This window comes from Homarus americanus, unplaced genomic scaffold (genome assembly GCF_018991925.1).
Source record: "Homarus americanus isolate GMGI-L3 unplaced genomic scaffold, GMGI_Hamer_2.0 scaffold22250, whole genome shotgun sequence".
Classification (NCBI taxonomy): Eukaryota; Metazoa; Arthropoda; class Malacostraca; order Decapoda; family Nephropidae; genus Homarus; species Homarus americanus.
Genome location: NW_024741189.1, coordinates 11666245 through 11682410, shown reverse-complemented (window position 1 = coordinate 11682410; position 16166 = coordinate 11666245). Strand labels below are relative to the sequence as shown.

The following is a 16166-nucleotide window of genomic DNA, read 5'->3' as shown; positions in this document are numbered from 1 at the left end:
CTAATCTTAGACAGTTCAGTGTTAAGATTTCTACCCCCTGAATAGCACGTGGAAGAATTTTTGTTGGAGGCTGTAGATACAAAACGTTTATCTCGTATACAGTAAGGTACAGCATATTACCATTGGGAAATGTACGTCAACATCTTTGTTAGCCGGTTATCTAACCTACTCTAACCTCGCCGCCCCCCCCTCTCCATATATATATATATATATATATATATATATATATATATATATATATATATATATATATATATATATATATGTGTGTATGTGTGTGTGTGTGTGTGTAAGGTTGGTTAATCTTTAGGTGAAATAAGCTGGGGTGCAGATTCTTCAGGTGATCCTAGATTTTTATTAGTGCATTTTCAACGTGATTTTTTATTTTTTGAAGGTAATTGTAATGAAATGTGGAGAACAGAACGCCTCTTGCAGTGGCTGTGGTAAAGGAATTTTTAGCCAAGTTCAGTTATCAATGACGCATCATGTGTATATACACAGGGACCCACATGGCGCTTGTGTGGTGCGATTGGGTAATGTAATGTTGGCGTGGGAGTCGTAACACCCGCTGATCACATCAATGTTCGCGATTGGTACATATCGCACTTTTGTTCAGTAGGTGGATAGTGTATACTTTTAATACAAATTGAAGTGAGGTCACGGATACCTGTTATGTGCAATATGGATGTAACTGTCGTTGCTCTTGTTTCAATTGGATTGTGGAGGAATTGGTTCGATGAAGAAAAGCAGTTTAACTTCTGGCATTGGACATGTTTCGTGTAGAGATGGAATTTATTACAAGCTACCAGTATCTCTCTCTCTTTCTTTCTTTCTTTCTTTTATAGATCCAGTCTTTTATAATGAACAGTTTTGATATGGATAATTACTGGTGGTAGCGTGTTTGACCCAGTCAGTGAGAGAAACTTGCCGACCTCCCAACACACCAGTGCATGGATTTGTATTCATTGGAAATCATCATACAAGTTCACACTTGTTCAACATTTACGTAGACAGTGCAGAGGTATACATATTTACACAGTAGATAGATATAGGTAGTGATAGCCCAAGATAGCCATTAAGGGCCAATCTCCCTAGCTAGGAGGTCCTTCTCGCGTTCAAATACTAACAGCATCATCACTGCTTCCTTGAGAGACGTAGATGAGGGGTGATGGTGTGAAAATGGAAGACGAGGTTAACTAAAGGTGATATGAATAAGTCGCGCAAACGAACAAATCAGGAGCGAACATACAGCAACTGTTTAAACGGGAGAAATTTTAGATTTAGGAATGTTTCGGTTTGAAACTCCGGTTGTGGATCATTGTAACAAACTACCCAACAGATTCATTAACTAGAACTCGTTGGGAAGTTTCAAATATAAGATGGACTGATTTTTTGATGGATGGTCGGGCGTAACAGCTGCTGCTTAGCATGGGCTTAAAGGCCTAACACAATTTTTCTTATACAAGTTTTTTTTTTTTAGGATTTTGTCAATATTTAGGGTTCTGTGTAGTTTAAATGAGTAGGTCAAGGTCATGCTGTTTGTATATCCCAAAATATTTTTTTTTACGTATTGTCGTGGATGCTGTGCCCAGATAGTGGAATAGAAAAAGAGGCGTTGTACAGTATTTTTTCCAGAATTTCGTAATTTTCTTTGATTAAAAACTTCACACTTGTATTTGTATGCCCCACAACAGAGGCGTCGTGGCAACTACAAGTAGAGTGAAATTGTGTCTATCCGTCAGTCAGGTTATTATGCTTCCCTTTCTAATTCCTAAACCTACATAAAGGCCAAACAATCCCATCTTTTTGTGACTGGTGCAACACTGGCCGCCATCATCACACTTGAGTATCATGAATGCTGTTTGGTGTGGTAATGGACCAGTGTGTTGGCTTGATCTCTCGTCAGTTCCGCTCCGGCATTGTAACAGGTTCAGCTCCGAACCACTCTACCTCTCATAATTTGGCCAGTTTAATTTTATGTAAGTTTTTATTTGTACATAAGCTGTTATTTGCACTAGGACCGAAAATAAGTCAACATAATATTTGAGTCTTTCGATGCTTAACTAACAAAGGAATTTGGCATTAAAGGAAAAGTAAAGACCATCATACCGGACACGATAACTCACGTCAAGTTGACCTTGTGTGTGTGTGTGTGTTAGAATGACATGTTGCATCTTTCGCGTTTGACGAATATCCTAGACACTGACCGTAGCCATGGCAAACATTCCAGGCTTTCACGTTGACTGCCATAAATGGCTTTACTGCAGCAACACTGGATTGGATGTAGGTGGTGATTTATTGAAATTCAGGAGGCGATATTCTGGGTAATGTCTTGAATATCCTCCGAAAACGAGTTGTGTGGCCTCGCACTGGACAGCTGTTCCCTGGTATTGGACGTTTAAGACTGGTTGGGCGTCATAGTTTTACTGATCATGTAACGTCACATGAACTACTGGTTATATAACATCGCGCCAGCTAACCGCTCACTCTTAACTCTCCAGACCGAAAATGTCAGGACAGATAATCTCTTCAGCTAAAATGTCAGAGGCGGAATCACCCAGCTCACCGCTCTGAACTTTTTAGCTTCGCGTTGGTTAATGAAATTTCTCACATTCTGCCCCGCGGGTATCCGTATGACATTACTGTATCTTTGGTGGGGGGCCGAATTACACTCACACTAGCTTCTTTTTTTCTCTCCATATACTGTACATGCTGGTCAGCCAGAACTCGACGGCGGAAATTTCAGCTTTACGCGTAATCAGATGAGAGCTTCGAATAGAAAGCAAGACTCAAACGAATAAATGATATCCAGCTGGATGTGTTTCTAGTCAAAATTAGTTGCGAACACGGGGAATGGGGGCGGCATATCAGACTACAACCACCCACACTTGGTGCTTTGTTGTCATACTGTACTGTAAGCGCCGCTACTATGCACGCGAGTGTCCTTCGGGCCACACACTCACGCACGTATGTTTTGTCATTATATAATTAGAGGATTTTTTTAATTTTCAACACTTAGGGGTGTTTTGTCCACCTTTTTTTTTCTCGCTCGAATCGTCATTAATTGCCGCTTGCAGTCCCCAACCTTATTTGGTTAAGTTACCTTGCCTGGCTCCTAGGATTTTTTTATTATTTATTTTATTTTTTTACGTATCTCAGATAGATTTAGTACATTCGACCTTTAGCTACCGAATTCATACATTACTTGTCAATTTGTGTTAATAATGTTAATTGATTTTCCACTTCATTTCTTGGTCAGTTTATGTTTATTAGTTAGCTGCAGAGAATATACAGTATATAGGTATGATGACAGACAGTTAAAAATTTGAGGGAGAACCAGTTTGTTCATAGTTCATCCCCTGGTTGAAGGGTATATTCTGCGAGGTTGGAGATGTGGGTGGATATTCCAGATTATGTTGCCTGTGGACAGTCATCTTGAGGCTGGCTAGTTTTATTTTGCGGCGGTTGGGGTTGTTGGAGAGCCTTGGTGAGAGTGGGTTTGTTTATATAATATATATATATATATATATATATATATATATATATATATATATATATATATATATAAAAGTTTATATTCGCATGTAGCTGTAAGTATGTATCTGCGTGTAGGTATATGATGGTAGGATATGGTGTATTGTTGGTGTTGTGATGGAAGCAGTAGTAAGGTGTGTACACGAGAGCGACGGAGCGTGCACACCGCATTGTCCACTCACCCACCTCGCCTCCCCTTGTCTTGACGTTCTCTCCTCACCTTCACCACTCTTCCCCCACCTCTCACGCACGCCTTCCATCCCCTCCCCATGGCTGTTCCCAGCCTCCCCTTCTCTGCCACGAAGTTCTCACCCTCGTACTAATTCTGTTCATCCCTCTCCTCTCCGTTCTTTCTTATTCCCCGTCAAAGTTTTCCCATTGGTACTTACAATTAAAATTTTTCTGACCTATTTCCACGTATCCGCATTTTTCCTTTGACCTATATCCGCGTATCCGCATACCTGTTCCATACCCCATTCTCTTTGAGTATTAAATTGTTGTACAGGTAGGGCGAAGGTTGGTGATTTTGAGTGGGTCTTTAGTAGAGATTGTGTTGAAGTTGGTGTTAGCTGTAAGTTGGCGGCGGTGGGGGTCCCCAGCACCAGCCCGACGCCCGAGGCGGAGCGTCTCGCCTGAAGGAACATCAGGGGAGCAGCGGGAGGGCAGCAGCAGCAGGCGGGCAGCAGGTGACGGCTGGGCAGCCTTGTCATGCACTCCATACCTACCTGCCTCAATGCCTTCAATCCTCTCCATCTTCACCGTTCCAAAGTTTGGCCTAATGTGCATTTTGGCGTAGTTGAAATACTATATGAGTTCTGGTAACGACTATCTCGTCAGCAAACATTAGTCACCACCACTTGATAACAGTTCAAAGTACAGTACACATCCCATGATAACGTATGTTACCATGTTCTCTTTTTATCCACTCCTTTATATTTTAAGTAACATGGTGAAAGGTGTTGATAACTGGTCGTGAGTGGACTGCATTTGTACAGAACTTCGATTATTAAAAGTATCGGCATGTAATTCCTTTTCCTAATGAATTTACTGTGCAATATTATCACATACGTCAGAGAATATACAGTAAATACGTATGTGGTAAGAGCGAAGAGCATCATTCATGCTTCAGTGCAGTCTATCCGTGAAATGCAATTGTTGGTACAATATTTTTAATAATATGGAAGAGTCGCGAAAATACATTGGAGATAAAGGGCTCCGTGTTTTGTGTGGTAACTTTGGTGGTAAGGGAGTAGATAAATTATTGGTGATTACAGAAGTGACATGGGTCTTACAAGTTGTTGTTTTCTGTCTAACGTGAATTTGGTCGTAGATTCATTTCATGTAAGGTGAAATATGAGAGAGGGAAATGGGCTGGGGGAGGGGGGGGGGTGCGTGAGTCAGCCTGGTGTTGTAGTGGACTCCAGTACCTTGTGGTGGACACGAGAGCCGCCTCCCTGAGGCTGATGGTCAGGAAGCTCCCCCCACGCCGCTCTATCCGCTCACCCCACCTCCATTGTCGTCCCCACTATGCACCCATTACCACCCCCTGATTCACTCAATAGGTATCCTCGTGTTGATGTGCTCATGTTCACACAATGGAGCTCAGGAAAGGGCGTGTTTGTTTTTCGTGAGCGTAACCCGAGTGTAGACAAACATAAAAATGCGGAGTGTGTAGCACAGGATTTACTCCCCACTGAATACTAATTCATCATGGCTGTTGATAATCACATCAGTATTCAAAGAGGACGTAGTGTTTAAGTTTTATTGACAAAATTATTATAGAATACGAGAAACATGTTAGAAGGTACAAATCCATCAGTATTTTATTGATATCAGTACTTAACTGTTTTTAAGGTAATGGTAAATACAATTACATCGTTTTGGTCACTTAATATTGTAAGTTTTCTAGTTGGGGAAGAAATTAAGATTACTATCAAGATGGGGTGGATGTGGATAGGTAAGAGAAGTGGGGAAGATGAGGCGAGATGTTACCATGGGGACGGCGGGACGTGCGGTGGGGGAGGTCAGTGACCCTGGTGCACACACCCCAGCCAGGCCTCTCAAACCCACCCACAAAACCATTATCTCTTCCAACCACTACCATGACCCACACTGCCGCCACCACTGCTAACTGATGATCACCCATAACCATTTATTGATCTCGTCACCCAACACCACCACTACACATTGTCACCCTAAACCACTACTACCCAGTCACCCTACACCACTTCTACTACCCAGTCACCCTACACCACTTCTACTACCCAGTCACCCTACACTAATTCTACTACCCAGTCACCCTACACCACTTCTACTACCCAGTCACCCTACACCACTTCTACTACCCAGTCCCCCTACACTACTTCTACTACCCAGTCACCCTACACTACTTCTACTACCCAGTCCCCCTACACTACTTCTACTACCCAGTCACCCTACACTACTTCTACTACCCAGTCCCCCTACACTACTTCTACTACCCAGTCACCCTACACTACTTCTACTACCCAGTCACCCTACACTACTACACTCGCCCTACACCACCACTACCCATTGTCACACTGCCACCTCTCATCTTCACCATTAGGAGTCGTCGTCACCACCGTTCATCATCGTCACTACTCATGGACACCACCACATCGTTCATTGTCCTTCCTCCACCCCACAAGAATAAATATTACGTCTTCATCTTAGGCTTGTGTATGTCTTAAGTTCATTAGTATGTAAGATTGTGATGTAGTTAAGATTCAAACTGCAGGTGTTACATGCTCGTTGTTGAGCAGCTGAAGCTGACTACACGGGTAGTTGTGGACGCTAGTTATGTTGTTATAGTTGTCGTTGATGAATGGTCTTTTGGCTAAGGTCACATTTTAAGCATTGTCAACTTGTTTGTAGTTCGTGATTCTGTATCAAGATTGAGGGAGTGAGTGAAGTACCGGTAACTAATATTGTGTAAATGCTTCTGGATATTGGTATTGCCTCAGCTCAACCTCCGCTCACTCGTCCTTAATATAATAAGCAAGTATCGGTTATTAATTCTTTTGTGGCATTACGACTGTTCCATAATATTTCTGGTCTGGACCTTGAAGTCAATAATCACGCTTTGTTGCTCATTGTACAAGAGAATTTCCTACAGCTGTTAAGTCACCATAGTTGAGTGGAGGATACTGTGATCCTTATCTCAAGCTGCCACGTTGGCAGCCCATAAGATACCGGTTTATGATTATTAACTTAACCTGAACTTAACCTGTTACTGTGGAGCTGAGGTGTGACGCAGATGTTACCTGTTTATTGTTACAACATAGCTTCTGATCTGGCAAGGGCACAAAATTATATTGTGTCTTTAGGACTCGGATTTTATTTTTTTATGACCAAGTTACGAAAGCGATGACTAAAGATGTAAAAGAAAATTGTGTACACATAAATATTTCGCGTTTTTAACTCAGGTGTTCTACAAGTTGTGACGATATTCGTCATTTCTATGTATATGTGGCAGTTTTTACCAACGTCTCTATTATAAATGCTTTATAATTATTACTGGCGACACTGAGATGGGAGTGTTGTTTCAAGCTTAGTCAATCAGTTTTGCATGACAACCAATCGTAAATCTCATCATGAAACGAAATTTTCCCAGTCCAGTCAAACGTGATATGACAGGCTTTTTGGTGAAAGTCGGGTGTTGGGCGAAGAATTTTGCTTTAACGGTAAATTTTAAATACGGCACATGTACAGTAAATTTTCACTTGCCGATAATATTTAATATATCATGCCTTTGTTCTTTGTTTTACTGGATTATGCTTATTTTCGCTTGAATTCGTGATTTATAAAATCAGCAGTTTAGTCTGATAGGTGGATTTATATAGTGTACTGGATGTGAAATTATGGTGTTTTAATTAGTGTGTGTGTGTTTGAGACGCTACCACCGACCTTGAATCATGGGAATGCACATTACTTGGTTTACCTAATTATCATGGACGTCAGATATGGCAGGTTTATGTTGCCATATCACCTGTGGTAATGGCAGGCACCCCGGCATTCATACTGATTCTGCTGCATTAGACAGTCGGCCCCTTTTGTAGTGCATATACCTGGATGATTACTGCCACCATCTGAAGAGTGCATATTACTTACCTCGCTTAAAAGATCTCATACAAAACTCGGAAATTTTGGTTGATGACAGCTCCCAAGTTAGATCTCGTCATAACTGTAATCCAAAATTTGCAACAGCGTGCGCCAGGCTTCAGTATGCTGTTGAGGTGTTTATCAGCTGCGAGCAGGTTGTACGTGTCTTGTGTGATAGAATACGGTCTAGTTATTTAGTGCTTGATTTTCATTCTTCTTTGGGTTGAATGCCTTTTTCAGTTTCGGGGTGATCGCGTGCCATGTCTTCGTTTTTATACTCTGCCTGTCTTGCATCAACCACCCTCAGACTAACATATGTCAATACATTATTAGTTGTTGTAATCCATGTCATATATGTCATTCCTGTTGGGCGGTTCTCAGCAACTTGTAATGTCTTTCTTCCCCAAGTAACTTGCTTACGTCTCGCCACGTGTACGTACCATTTCTTCTAATAATGGTCTTTAAAATTTACTCCGTGTCTCATACTATTAAGAATACTATCGTAAAAATGTCTTTTGACGACTTTTATGCTTGCGGAAAGGATTCTACGTGAAGAGGATGCCCATGAGATTGTGCCGATATGATAAAAGTCTACTAGCTCAGGTAACATCACGTTACAGTGCTTTTTGTGTGTTACGTGTTAAGGTTTTGATTGTGTACAGTACGTGTGGAGTGATCAACATATTGAGAATTTTGTGGAATGTGCCATCCTAGGTGTTGGAGTTGAAGGGGAAGTTGAAGCAGACAGAACTCGGGTGTGTGTGGGCGTCCCCGCGCTGGCTTGTGATGCGTTGTCAATATTGGCAGAGGGTTGAAGCACTGTGTTGCGGTTTGACGGTGGATCCCCCACTTCCGTTGTCGGAGGGCGGCTGCTGCTGGCGCTCACCACACCTCACTGTTCCTCTTCGCTGTCACCAACATTCTTATCAACACCTAATTTCTTCCAAGACTCATTTGTTTCATGCTAAAGCAATATGCTTTGGTTTTCTTAAGATTAACAATTACTGTCAACATTCTCCATTTTGGTAGAAAAAGCTATAATTATTATTAGCATGATACCATAGCTGCATGCCAATGAGGTCATAATAGCTGTTTGTATTCCCCCAGTTATCCACCGTGAAAGCAGATGTAAAGTTATTGGCATCATTATGAGTTGTGGGTGTTTTTTGGTCTTATATAATTGCACAAACAAGCAAATAATGTAAATGGATTCATCTTTGAGTTCACATTTTATGGTAACGTTCATATAAATTAACAGTATAGAATGGATTGCGTGAGACACTTTATCAGCTGTATAAATACTGTATGTTGATTAGCGCGAGATCTTAAGATGCAAAAAGGAGCCATAAATACTGTATATGAATTATGTATGCATACACGTGAATCACTGATGGGGAAAGATGACACAAATCGTGAATTTTCTACCCGAGTCGTATCTTTATTTGTCGGGAAGAGAACTGACCTGTCAACCTTGAAATGAGTTGTAACGCTATTTCTCATCTAAGATATTCAGTATGTAATAAACGAATTTGTTTATGCTTTCACTTTGAAAAGACGACAGTGTGTTGGCTGCCAAGCTGTTTTAAGGTGGAGGCGACCTGCTGGGTTACTTCCGCTGGTGTCGTCACCTCCCCCCCCTGATTTTTCTTCTCCACCTATAATTGTTTCCGGCTTCCTACGTCTTAGAATGGCATATTTTTAGAAGGCATTAATTTGGATATCAGAGTTTGTATATTCTGTCAACACTATTAAGATATTTAGTAGTTACTGGTAAAATAAGTTGGATTGGTGACCGGTATGGAATGCGAGCGAGTTTTAACTTTAAAAAATACTCGATGGGTTTTTTGTGTGTGTGTGTTTTTACTCCAAACGGGTAATTACTGTACAAAATAGCGATAATTTCTATAGATATTGCAATCTGTTCTGTCGCTAATTCAAACCTACGTCGTAGGAATGACAAGTAGATAAATGTAATACAAACTGCTGTCATTTAAACTGGGCGGTGATGAAATGTACAGTACTGCAATTGTTTTGGGGCAGTTTATATTAAAACACTGAAATTTGGCTCAAAAGGAACAGTTATTGTGGACTGGGGAAGTTGTGGAATTCAATATTTAATATACAATGTTTACAGCAGAAAGCACACACGATCAAAAAAGTATGCCGCAACGTAACCACCAACTTGAACTATGCTACACATTGCTCGCAAGATTAATGTATTTTCTTCTGAATATTCATATAATAACAATATTTACCCTGAATAAAACAGGAAATGTCGTTAGCAATGTCCATCGTCTGTTGTCAGATTTTTTCGCGCGAATTGTGCAGATATACTTTTGGGATCGTGTGTACATTATGTATGAAGAAAAATTAGAATAGTCCCATTTAAATTGTTGGGGAGAAGGGGACTGCGTGTATAAGCGAGCGTGTGCTGTTGATTTGTAGCACTTGCCAATGGTCACTGACGGGTCTTACAGTTCTGTCCACTTTATGTTCGCGTTGGGTGGTGGTGGTAGATTCTCAGCGTGTACCCGAGTGGAAGGAATACTCTCTTTATTGTGTATGTATTTACTGTATGGGAAGCTTGAATGTGTGAACCATCTTTGTGTTTAAATATATTTATTCTATTGTAGGACGTATGGTAATATAATGTTTGATTTCTCATTTGACCGGAGAGGCTGCATAAGGGTACGTCGACTCAAATTGACTCGCTGTTCACGCCGAAGTACTGTTGTGAACATTCCTCATCGTGTGCATAGGACACAACTTTTTTATACTTATGAACTCAATGGTTGTAACTATTAGGATTGTACCAAATTAAATGATGGGACAAGGTGATAGTTTTTTATGTTTATCATTGTTAAATTATTCCACATTGTTCAAGATATACTGCGACTACAATTTTGGACGAAGCCAAGCTTGGAAAAGGGTTTGTGATATTTTACACCATGAAGCGGCCGTTAAAGAGGATGCCCCTATCCACCATTGAGTTTTGGTGTCTAGCAGGCCATTTACCTCATCCTTGTTCACACTTGGGGTTCAACACCATCAGGAGGTTCTTATCTTAGGGTTACCTTTTGCGTTTATTCACATTCACCTATTAACATATTTTACTGTTTAATTTTGATTATCATGTGTGGCTATGTATATTAACCAAAAATAAGTGCCTGAAGCCTGCTAAAATTAGATGAAAAGTTAACGTTGAGAATCCTAGGGCATAAGTGTGTAAGGCGAATGCTATTGTTCCGCAAATTAAGGGTAGCTTATACATTTAATAGTTTGTTGAATAAATTATAACTACTGTATATAACTATCTGTAACATGAGTTGTAAGCTTGGCGGATTTATAGCCTCATATCTCATATTGTATCAGCTGAACTTGGTGGGTATCAGAAAACCAGTTTTGTATAAGGCTTAACAAACGTATGTTTAACAGGATTGAGATGCAAAAGTAATTGGGAATTAGAAGGATTATGGGAAGGACACGGTTATTTTTAGCAGTTGGTGTATCAGAATGATGATGGACTACGGGGTAAAAACTGGTCTTAATTTGGTTGTTGGACACGTCAAGTAAGAACAGTGATGGCTTGGCATCGGCTGGTGGTGTAGGGTGGCCAGTGTTGAGGGAGCAGGTCATTTGCACCCGCCAGTTTCAGACGGTATGTGAATGTGTCCTTACCCCAACAGGCGTAATGAAAACTTAGTTTCGCCCGTTCATTGTTACCAGTCTTTAGCTTGCTTAAAATGCTAACCGTTAAACAGTCTTTCGTGGAGTAGGTTGTTTTCGCCCGAAAATAAAGATGCATATCATGAGAGGATTAATCTTCTTGGAATGAGTGGTGGTAGATACCGTTATCTATGTCGAATTTAGCCCTGGCGTCACCGTACTATCCGTTCTATATTGTGAAGCAGATTTATAACTACCTGTACTGTATACAAGAATTTTGTCTCGCTATGAAGACGAGTCTATCAAAGTGTGACCCTACCGTTGTGAACAGTCTAAGGCTGGGGCCCCAGGCGGTGGGGAGACTTGGTTCATAGACCCTTTGTAGCCCACTCTTGGTTTTGGCGGGAAGTAAATTCTTAGTCACGTTTTCTCATTTGCACATATCGTTTCTCTCTTTTAAGATATGTTTGATGAGCTGAAGGGTTATAAACGCTGTTATGCAATTAGATAGAACTTACAGGGTAAGGCATAGTTATTGACTAAAAAAAATAGTGTCCTGTAAGACAGCATCATCAGAGATCTCCCTCACACAGCAGTGTTACTAAAGGGAAGTTTATGTTTATTTTTATTCACGCATTATTTCTTTAACATAGTCTTTTGTCAAGAATCACTTGCCCGGACTAAATTATCGGTGTAATGTTGTTGATCTACATACGATTTATTACCTTTTTCAGAGTTAGATGATATTGGTGTTTTTAAGTGGATGGTAAGACTGCCTGGGCTCACAGTTTGAAGGTCAGAGTCTTCTGGCTGGTGCTACAAATGTTTGGTACTTTTATCTTGTGTTTTTGCGTTTTATCTTTACACTTGATTGCTAAAATGTGCAAAAGTAGTCGAGACTAATTTTAAGTAATAGGTAAAAAAAAATTGTTCGATATATACTGTCGCTGCAGTCTGCTTTATCAAGGAAATTTTGGCCATTCATCATCCACGAAAGGAACCTTGCTGAGGATACGGAACTTTTTGTCTCCCGACATGGTATCCAGCAGTCTTGTCAGGGATATATTTAAGAACTTGTTCCAGATCCTGTTTATCAAGTTCATGTAATCATTTCCTAAAATGGTTTAAGCTGAAGAATTCGCGAATTTAGTGCTCATAATGCAGGTTGGGAAGATTCTTTGTTTTTGCATAAGTGGTCGTAGCATACATATTAAGATAGTAACGAAGAGATGTGTTGGATATTGTGCTTAGTGGTGAGGATGTATAGCTCCTTTAATGTGGTAAGGGAGACTACATGGTATTTTAAGATAGTGGTGGGTTGTGGGGGAGATTGCCTGTACAGTATTACCACGGTTGGGGAGGCCGTATGGTGGGATGAATGGATACAGTGTATTGCCATGGGGGGGGGGAGAAGGATTTCGAGTGTCACCATAGTTGGGGAGGCTATATGATATAGTACAAGTATGGTGGGGAGACTGGGTATATTTTAAGTTGCTTCCATAGCAATGGAGGCTGGGCATATTGGAAGTTAGCTTCTACCATGGTGGGAGACGCTGGGTATATGTTGTATAAATAGGACAGTCTTAATGTAATATTGTGAAATGAGAAGAGAAGAAGGTTCACTTATTATGGTTGTTTACTGCCACTCAAGTACAAGGCGCTACCGTACATGATTCACAAATGTTCTTTAAGCCATATGTAACCTGAACCCTGTAATCCACCCTTCTTTCTCGTGGTCTTTGTCAGTGGTACCTTCAACTATACTGTTGTGAATCGTAACTTATCTTGATGCCATGCACTATAACAAATGGATTTTTTTAAAGTTTAACGGATGTATTATAAGTTACATCTCCTTTACAGAATACATATGACCAAATAGCTGCGGAGACAAAGTTCCAGTTATTGTTGACCAATGTAGTAAACAAGACAGCGAGTGAAGATGCGCGTACTATGGCTGCTGTGCTCCTTAGAAGACTTCTTACAACCAGTTTTGATGAAGTCTTTCCTACTGTAAGTAAAGGACTTGACATTTTTGTTTAATAAAGTATAATTTAGTGTTTATTTTTCTTATATTATTTAACAAAATATATATTGTGGTTTACCTCAAGACAGTGGCACCTTGGGTTTATTAAAGAATTCATATTTGCCATTTTTATTTCAGTTACCACCCGAAGCCCAAGGACAAGTTAGAGCACAGCTCCTTTCATCAGTACAACAGGAGGAAGATGGAAATATGCGTAAGAAACTATGTGATATCATCAGTGAACTTGCACACAACATGATTGATGATGAGGGTAACAACAAGTGGCCAGAGTTCCTCCAGTTTCTTTTTGAAAGTGCAAGTTCCCCTTCCATTGCACACAAGGAGATTGCTCTCACTCTATTCAGGTGAGATAATTATTGGAGAGTCCTGCTTTTCCTTATAATTATAATCTTCATGTTGTCCTTGCATTGTATATGGTATTAGTAATGATTAAACAAATAAGTTATGTTTTCAACCACACTCAGTGCTCTGTATAGTTGTGGACATTTTTTATATTTTAGTTAGTATTTGCCAGACTCCAATATAAAGAGCATTCCATGTATCTTTCATCCTAGTCAGGTCTTGGAGGCTCATACTTACGTGTGATGTGTAGTTTACAATTTTACATAATGTAAATAATTCTTACAGTATGTCTCTCTATTGCATCTACTGCTTCAGCTAATCATCCAGGTTCTTGCTGAATGCATACAGTTACCTCTATCACTTACTTGTATGTAATCATTTGTGACAAAAACAGACACAACCCTTAGCTTTTTCCCACGTTGCACGGGGTAGCCAGACTCGTGGGCAATGCAGATTCTTCTATTGCTGTTTTTTGCTGTTGTTTGTTTCCTCTGACTGCAGTAACAGCTGTGTGCTGCTAAGGTTTTTGTGTTCTGCAGTATGGTCTAAAGATTCCCATCTGGTCTACCCATTGCTTCGTACGATCCAATATTAATTACCCATCAGTAGCATGTCCATCCCTATAAACTACAGTGCTTGATACTAGGATCTACAGTCACCGCAACAGAAGTTGAGACCTAGGTGTGATAGAAACAAAATAGGCAATTACTCTATTTATACAAAAATACAGATTGGAAATGCATCCGTAGGACCCAGTCATCTCTTCCCTGGCCTTCACCACATTAGACAACCTTTTCGGCATGCTTTCACACAGGTGTCCATCTCGTGTGTCCACACTTTTTTAATCTCCTCGTCATGCAGGTGAGACAGAGAGGAAATGCCACGGTCCTTGATCTTACTTTTCATCTCTTTCCAGGCATTCTCAATGGGGTTTAGATCAGGACTGTTTCCTGGCCACTCTAGCACTGAAATACCCTTCTCCCGGAGGAAATCAGTCACTTTCTTGGCGCAGTGGCAAGGAGTGCCATCATGCATATAAATGTCAGTTTCGTGAATTTCGTAAATGTCCAATAAATGATCTTTAAGAACCTCAAGTTAGCACATGCCATTCATAGTTATATTTTTAGGGAGAAAGTACAGTCCTCCACACCCCTTGTTTCCACTGAAGCTCCTCCACACCCCCTTGTTACCACTGAAGCTACCCCACACCAGGCTGTGGTCGAAGGGCCTTCTGACGCACACGATGATAAGTTATGATTTAAGAAGTGCTTTCGTCGGACCACATAACCTTCTTCCACTGCACCACAGTCCAATGACAGTATTTTTTAGCAAAGGCGAATCTCCTGTGGCACATGGTAGGGGTGAGAAGCGGCTTGAGTGCCACCACACGGTTGGGCATGTGAAGGTCTTTTTGCAGGCTGTGTTGAATCCCATGAATGGAAAGGTTTTTCAGCTGGGCTGCCGTGAGTCGTGGGTTCTTGAGTAAAGAATTCTTCAGGAGATTTGTGGCAGGAGAAGTCCTTAGGGGGGTCCACGATGAACTTTGTGCACTGGAACAGCTCTGGGTGGCAGGTCCCGGGTGACTGCGAGGGGACGCGTGACAGTTGCTTTTGAGCTGCAAGTACTACAACAAATTTCGACAATATAAGCACTTTTCCCTCCCTTAAAGCCAATATTCTTGCCTTTTCCTCGACTGTCAGTGGTTTGGGGCCCATCCTGGATCACTCAGATGCACACAGGGCAGTGTGATGCAGCAGGGAAGGAAAATGAGGGCCGCAAGAAGTCGAGGCATTGACATTGCATGCTCCCTCTTCTACAACTGGTGGGGCACTGAGGTCTCCGTATGGCCAGAGGCTTGTGAGGATGTTACCAAATGTTTCCAGAATTTCAACTAGATCTGAGGATGATATTTGGTGCAATATTGTTGAGGTCAAACCGAACTCATAATACAGGGGAAGGTCTCAACTTTCGTTGCGGTGATTGTATTATCATGCACACATTCTGCTGCATCCTGTACCTCTCACTCCATCCTTTCACAGGCTCACTGGTCTTCCCTTCTACTATCCACCTCTTAATTAAACACTTTTTTTTTTTGCTAATGAATCAATTCCTTATCCATTAAAATGTCCATGCCACCAAAAGAAACCTTGGTCAGCACTCTGTCCAATATTCCTTTCACATCTTTATTTTATTTGTTTCATACTCCTTACATTTTATTGACCCTACACCATGATCTCTAGCACAGTTCCATCAATTCTGACTTCATCCCCTTGCATCTAGAGTACATGCTTCACATCTTCACTCTATTGTCTATTTCTGTCATCACTCATCTCATGCATTGTTCTCACTGCACCAGCTACCTTCTGTACCACAACTGCTTCATGTTTCAATGTGTCACCCATTTTTCCATTCACTGGTAGTCTACTCCCAGATACCTAATCACTTCTCTTCTTCCAGT

At 40.9% G+C, this 16166-nt stretch overlaps 1 protein-coding gene across 1 annotated transcript in view; it reads left to right on the top strand.

Moving 5' to 3' along the window:
* Window positions 1-16166, top strand: part of LOC121875736 (importin-5-like) — a 43395-nt gene that overhangs the window by 12625 nt on the left and 14604 nt on the right. The window contains exons 2-3 of the mRNA XM_042380400.1: window positions 13183-13332; window positions 13484-13710. Of these exons, the coding sequence (XP_042236334.1) occupies window positions 13183-13332; window positions 13484-13710 (377 nt within the window). The remainder of the gene's footprint in view (window positions 1-13182; window positions 13333-13483; window positions 13711-16166) is intronic.